Here is a 7233-nt window from a genome sequence, read left to right on the forward strand (position 1 = left end):
AGTTGTGGCTCGTGGGCTCTAGAGCGCAGGCTCAGTAGTTGTGGCGCACAGGCTTAGCTGCTCCGCGGCATGTGGGATCCTCCCGGACCGGGGCACGAACCCGTGTGCCCTGCATCGGCAGGCGGGTTCTCAACCACTGCGCCACCAGGGAAGCCCATCCTCCCTCATCATCTCTTGACACGTCAACCTGAAATGGATCTTTGGTCTTCTTTCCTCTTGTTCTTCCTGGTTGCCAGCAGAGGGCAGTGGGTATCATCTCATGGAACCCGCAGCCCAGATTTCCTCGTGGCGGTGGAGTGCCCAGTGCTGCCTCCTCTGAGTGCTTACTGCTTTTCTCCCTCCCCCTCTAAAGATGCCTCTTTGGATTGTGGAACCAGAGTGACCGAATGTCGGCAGCCTGCCCTGAGGTTGCAGGAATTGTGGAAGGTGATGCACATTCCTTCAGATTCAGTGGGTTTGCTCACCCTGTGCTCTGGCTTCTCTGGTTTATAGTGGTTGAGGGCTATGATGAAGGTGGCCCAGGCCAAGGGCAGGGGTTCGTGAGCCTCAGAGATTAGGGTTCGAACTCCAGCTTAACTACTGTGACTTGGGTAAGTTACCTAATTTTTCTTAGTTTTAATTTCCTAGGGATAATTATGTCTGCCTCACTGGGTTGTGAAAATTATATCTTAGGACATATAAGGGCACCAGCACTGTGCCTGGTCTTTCCTCTTTGGTATCATTACCTAAAACCTTCCTGACGTCTCTTTAGAACATGTCTCCTTGCATTTTCCTATTCAACTAGCAGTAGCCCCGTCACTAGGTCTCCAGCTGGAGTAAACTAGCAACTGTAGGCCCTGAGTGGCTGGTTTACTCTTTCTCTGTGCTCTAACTTCACCGCAAGCTTCAGAACCTCTCTCCTCCTGTGCGCTGCTCTTTAGAAGTCCTCTGGATGTGGTCATAATTGCTGTTGTTCTGCCTGGCTTGTGCTGGCTGCATCTTCCTGAAATCTCCCAAGTTCTGCCTGTGGTCAGGTTTTCAGCCAGCTGATGTATCACCTGCAGGGTGAGAAAACCCCAGGTTATTTGGTTGCACTTTTCCTCCTTTGTAGCCCTTATCACTCCTCCCCTCTGCAACCAGCCGCTCGTAGTGGGGGTAAAAAGGAAGGGTCTCCTTAGCTAGTGAATAACTTTTATATTCAAATATTGTTAAATTCAGAGAGAGCGAAGCTAAGATTGTGATAAGAAGGCCTTGGCTCAACGTTGTAGTTCACGTCTTCGCTCTGTAACCTTGGTATGTTAACAGCCCTTCTTCCTTGAAATGGAGGGGATACTAATACCCAACTCGTGGCATGCTGTGAGAGTGTCCAGTATGTACCCAGTACCTAGTAGGTGCTTTATAAACTTGAGTGAGTCTAGCTCTAAGCGTCAGTCTCTTCCTGGAAGAGACGGAAGCCAGGCTGTATGTCAGCCCGAAGGGTTGCCCTTTCTGATGAACTGTGTTGGGTGACACGGCAGGTGTCCTCATGTGGTCCGACACTCTGTCTGTGTTAGTTCCCTGAAATTCCCCTACCGTCAGATATACCCATGTTCCAAGGTGAGTACAGAACTACTTCCAAAACCAAACACTGTCTTTCCCTTTAGCCTGGGAGTTGGTTATTGGGAAGATAACACTGACGTCTTAGGCTGTTATGTTAATGGAGCAGCCCGGCTCTTATCAGGGTCTCGGGGCAGCAGCTGCAGCCAGGCAGCTCGGGAGAGCAGGAGACTGTTTAACCTCCTGGTCGGTCCTCGCCTGCAGCGCCCTGCAGGGCAGCGGCACACGGCATCGCGGCTCAGCCCGGCCAGGCAAGCATCAGGTTCTGATCGGCCGCAGCCGTTTATGTGTCTAACGTGAATGAGCAGAGAGGAATGGAACTCTTTGCATCTTCGGGGGACGGCGGGGGCGGGGGAGCTTGGGGAGGAATGGGTCAGGGGCTTAGCAGTTAGACTGAGAAGCAAGCAGGAGCCCGACAGGGGAAGACCTGTAAAAGCCTGAAGGGGAATCCAGAGTTTCACTGAGGGGAGAGGGAAGCCACTGAAGGATGGTCGAAAGACTGCTGTGGTGAGAGGATAGAGAGCAGCTTGGAGGGAGATGACGCTGTTGCTCGGGAAACTGAGCAGCTACGGCGGCTGCAGCCCGCCAGGCGAGGAGGCCTGGCCGCCCTGACTCAGGGTTTTGCAGGAGAGGCAGAGGAGAGATGCAGGCAGTGCTTGGAAGGCGCATCCCCAGGTCTTGCTGATGGGAGGGATTTGGGCAGTGAAGCAGAGAGGAGTCAGAGAAGCTCCCAGGTTTCTGGCTTGGGGAGCAGAGACAGAGGTGCCCTTCCTGGAGGTGAGGGAATGTGGGGGAGGATGACAAGTTTAAGCTTTGAAATGTTGCTTTATTTTTCCCCACCTGACTTTCTGGTCAATCAGAATTAACTTTGGGGTCAAATACCTATTTACCTCTGTAGCTTCAGAGGATTCAACTTTAACAGGACAGGTTTAGTCTTGTTCCTAAAAAGATCCCGGCATGCCTCGGTCGGGCCTTACCAGCCCCTTCTTGAAAGTGATAGAATGGATCATTGATTATCCTCTCCTTCTCATCTCTTATAACTGAAACATTTTATCCCCATTTTTTGGTACCTACATGGTTCAATAAGAAGAACACATGATAATAAAGGTTTTTCTGGTGATGTATTTATCATTTAAACCTGAAAGTTTTAAAAATAAAACTGCCTCAGAAAAGATTTTCTTTGTAGATGTAGCTAACTGTGGTTGGAAATTAATTGGAAGAATGTTTGGGGCTCGCTGATTTTCTCTCCTAAAAATCTGAAATATAGGATTATGGGAAGGTAGAGACCTCTCGCAACCTGGTCTCATCTCTGCCTCACGTTGTTTCCTGGAGAATTTTGTCTGTCACTGGACCTATCAGTTTATGGTCACAAAGGGAATTCATGGTCTTACATATGTAGTGATTTTGCTGTAGGTAACATGAAACATGCTGGAAATCAACAGAAGAAAAACCTTAGGAGCCATATATTAGAGTAGATTTCCGTTTGCTTCCAAAACAAAATCCTGACTTTGGATACTAATCAGTGTTCATAACGACGAGCTCTAGGTAAATTAGGACCTGCCTAAACAGGATGTCACTAAGGAGATGTTTGCACCTTTATCCACTGGGGAAGGAGCACAGTCAACAATGATGGTCCTCAGAGTACAGTTTCTCTCTTAGCAGGCTGTCTTCCTTCAAGACGCATTCTAGATGCAGACTTCCTAAATCACCACCCTCTTCTTTAGAAAGGAAGCAGAAACCAAACAAAAGCTCAGTGTCGGCCAGGTAGAAGTCTGTGGATTGTAAACTCTGTGAGGGCAGAGACCAGGACTGTTGTTCATACCAGTGTCCCCAACGACTAGCTCCATGTCCCGTATGTGTTGGTGCCCAAGAATATGCCTGTTCAGTGTATTTCAGTGGCTGAATAAATGGAAGATTCTGCATTTTCTGGTAGTAGGGAAAGTCTCCATATATACAGAAAAGTACACAAGTCATAAATTTGGTGAATTTTCACGAAGTGAACAGACCCGTGAACCCAGTGCCCAGATGAAGAGCTAGAATAGGGCCAGTTCCCCCAGAACCCCACTGTGCCCCATCCAGCCACTGCTCCTCCGAGAGTACCTCCTGTCCTGACCTCTCATGCCATGCTTCTGTTTTGCCCATTTTGGAACTTTGTATGAATGCGTGCTCTCTCACGTCTTTCACCCCTCGTAACAGCAGCGAGATCCCTCGTGGTGCTGGGAGCGGTCCCTTTACTCTCACTGCAACTCATCCATCGTCTGACTAGAGCGCAGTCCATCCGTTCTACTGGAGGTGATTTCCCGGGTTGTTTCCAGTTTGGGGCTATTTCAGAGAGTCCCGCTGTGCACGTTTTGGTACCTGTCGAGTGAGCGTAGGCGTGCATTTCTGTTAGGCCTTTAGTTATGGGGGGAATTACTGTATCATAAAGTGTGTGCATGTCCAGCTGTGGTAGATACTACCTAACAAGTGTCTAGGTTACACTCCAAGCAGCAGAGTTCCTGCTGCAGTACCTCCGTGACCAGTGCTTGATAGTAGGTCTTTCTCTTTGTAGGCCCTCTGGTAGGTGAGTAGACGTATCATATTGCGAGTTTTAACGTACACCTTCCTGATGACCCGTAAAGTTGAGCATTTGTTCGCATGCTTGCGTGGATGTCCTCTTTGCTGAAGCGCCTATTCTACTTGCACACATTTTTCTTTTGAATTGTCTGCCCCTTTTTTTGTTTTTACACTGAAATCTCTGTTTAGTGTGGATACGGGTCCTTCGGTGGACAAGGGGAATGCAAAAGCCCCCCGCTCTAGGGCTTGTCGTCTCACTCTCTTAATGGTGTCTTTTGATGAGAAGTTCTTAATCTTACTTAGTCCAGTTTATCAGTTTTGTCCTGTAAGATTCGCAGCTTTCTGTGTCCTGTTGAGGAAGTATTGCCTGCTCCAAGTTCATGAAGTTTAGTCCTCCACCTTTGTTGCAACCATAATATTAAGACAGGATCCTTCCTTCTAATCTCTTGGTTCTTAACCTTTTGAAAATCCTGGCTCCCAGTGAGACTCTGACTAAAACTCTGGGCCCTCTGCACAGACGGGCACACGTGCGCACACTCAGCAAACCTCCCTGCAGCTTCAGGGAGTTCTCGGACTGAGGCCTGTCTGTGGGCCCCTCGTTGGAGAACCCGTAACCTAGTGAAACCTGTCAGTTTGCAGATGAGGAAGTCGATGCCCAGAGATGGGGCGTCTCCCTGTCCCCAGCGGGGGCTAACATCCCGCTCTCCTGACTCCCATTCCAGCGCCCTTCCCAGATCTGTCCCCTGCTGCAGCCATCCTGAGAATATGTCTCTGGCAGAGCTGTCGAAGGGAGAGACTTTTTAATTAAGGGAGGTTTCTATCCACTAGCAGCAAAAAATGGCTCCACGATGCCGCTCGTGGACTGTGGTGTATTTACCTTAAATGTTAAGCTCCCCGGAGTCTGTGAGGAAGGTTTGTGAAGCTGAGCTGGGACTCATCATGGTCGATGCCTCTTCCTCTCGCTGTGACTCAGTGCCCTGGGGTTGCTGCGTTGAGCCTTACTGTGTGCAGCTACCTTGGTGTCTTGATCGGTTCTGCCTGGAATTTTGAAAAGCACCTTACGTAATAAGATTCCAGTCCCAGTGCTCGAGTGGGTGAGGTTTACCAGAGTGGTTGCTCCAGGGAGAAAATTAAAAGGGGTGGAGGCAGGAAAAGGAGCTCTGAGTTTCTCGACGAGTCTCGGTTTGCAGGAGTCAGTGGACAAGCGAGGCCACAGCTTCTAGAAGCATTCACTAACGACTTTATCGGTACCCTGCCTTTTTACCTGCCGCTGCCTGCAGTGGCCTCGTAAAAGGTCCTAAGTGCATGAGGCGGCCTACAGGTAACATGATCAGGTATTTTTGAGTGCTTACACGCCAGGCTCAGAGCCTCCGGAACCGGTCCTGTTGTACCTCGTGAGCAGTGCCCACACTACATGTCACACCCGCAGCGCAGACCACGGTCTGGATCCCAGGGTGAAAAAGACTGTTCGGATCTTTGGGCCACACCCTGAAACACAGACTGAATGATCTCATCCTCAGCACAAAGAAGGTCAAGCCCATAGCACCGTCTGCAAATAGGATCCTGTGAGGTCTGACAGACAGCAGCAGCCCGCTTAGTCCATGCCGTCGGACTTCTTTTCCGTAAACCCCCCGAGAGCCTCTCCTCTCGTTTCATCAGGCACTTGTGACTCAGTAGATGGGGTGCTGGAAGGGCAGGTGTCTGAACAAGGTGCATCTGTTCCATCACTGCAGGTGTTTACTGAGCACCTGCTGTGTGCCGGGTGCTGCACCAGGTGATGGGGAACCCGGGATGAATAGGACAAGGTCCCTGTCCTCAAGGAGCTCCCGGGGTAGGCGGAGGGACAGGAGAGCACTGTGCAGTGTGGTGAGTGCTGAGCTGGGCGTCAGCACAGGCGCCGTGGGACCAGGAGTAACAGTGTCTGAATCGGCCGGGGAGCCCGGTGCTTCCAGAGGAAAAATCTGAACGGGATCTCGGCGTCTACCGGGCAGGGCGTGATGGGAACGCCCTTCACCACGGGCAGACCGGCGTCACATGCAGGGACATGGCAGCAGTGTGCTGGGGGTAGTTGGGAGGCATCAGGGGAGGCATCGAGGGCCAAGGACGCTCACTTACGTACGGCGTCTTGTTTTTGCCTTCCTTTCTCCTCCTTTTTCAAAGAGCTGCTAAATTCAAAGGTTGCAGCATGCTCCTATCTGAAAGGACTCCCTTACCCCAGAAGCTTGGGTGCCTTTGGCATCCGTATCACTGCTTCAGCAGATGCGGAAATCCATCTTTTCCCGCACGTTGATCACGATGGCCCCCAGGGTCTCCTGGACCCTGTCAGGGCCCCAGGCTCTCCTGGATCCCCAGTCAGCCCATCGCTGTTCTCCAAAGATGAGTCTGATCTGAATACCACAGGACCTCCACTGAGCATCCACTCAGTAAGCCTCAGTGTTCTTACTCTCTCTTCTTTTCTCTTTTAGGCCTGAAGAAATCAGTGATTTATAGTTCTCTAAAACTGCATAAAATGTGGAAAGGATGGCTGAGAAAAACATCCTGATTTTGCTTGCTTTTATCTATGTTATGTGTAGCTGAATAAAATGATCCTTTTTAACAGAACAGCGTCTGTTACTCTGACCTATTTGGTTGAATTTGAAGACGTCTCGGTTTGCATGATACTGAACTGGATTTTGGAAATGTATGCGTCAGACATTAATCCGGGGGGATCCAATACCTTTGAGGACTCAGCATGAGAAGAGTCCTCTTTACACACAGCACCATCTGGGCCCTGCTTTCCTGAGAGCTTCGGCTGTGGTCTGTTTGGCAACGAGGGTCGGAGGTCTAAGCTGTGGTGCATGCGCTGTGGACCGGCAGCCCCGTGCTAGGGCGGGAGCTTTGGCTCTGTCTGCCTCGGCTCCATCCGCTCACCCGGTTTTCTCCAGTGAGAGCTCCAGTCAGCATCTTCCTGGATCCGGGTGTTTATAACATTTCTCCTTGTTCTCCATGAGGGTGTGTGGCAGTGACTCAAGTGAGGAACCTGCAACAGACCGGTGCAGAGCTTTCCCATGTAACAGGAGTGTTTGGGGAGCGGGAAACGACAAAGGACTCATCAGCTCAAAG

The 7233-nt window shown here is 50.5% G+C and overlaps 1 protein-coding gene across 4 annotated transcripts in view; it reads left to right on the forward strand.

Moving 5' to 3' along the window:
- TAMM41 (TAM41 mitochondrial translocator assembly and maintenance homolog) overlaps positions 1-6732 on the forward strand; it is a 56223-nt gene extending 49491 nt beyond the window's left edge. For all 4 annotated transcript variants that reach the window (XM_007100178.4, XM_028479108.2, XM_028479109.2 and 1 more), the window contains one exon: positions 6597-6732. In XM_007100178.4, the coding sequence (XP_007100240.2) occupies positions 6597-6673 (77 nt within the window). In that variant the 3' untranslated portion in view covers positions 6674-6732. The remainder of the gene's footprint in view (positions 1-6596) is intronic.
- The last annotated feature ends 501 nt before the right edge of the window (positions 6733-7233 follow it).

This window comes from Physeter macrocephalus, chromosome 18 (assembly GCF_002837175.3).
Source record: "Physeter macrocephalus isolate SW-GA chromosome 18, ASM283717v5, whole genome shotgun sequence".
Classification (NCBI taxonomy): Eukaryota; Metazoa; Chordata; class Mammalia; order Artiodactyla; family Physeteridae; genus Physeter; species Physeter macrocephalus.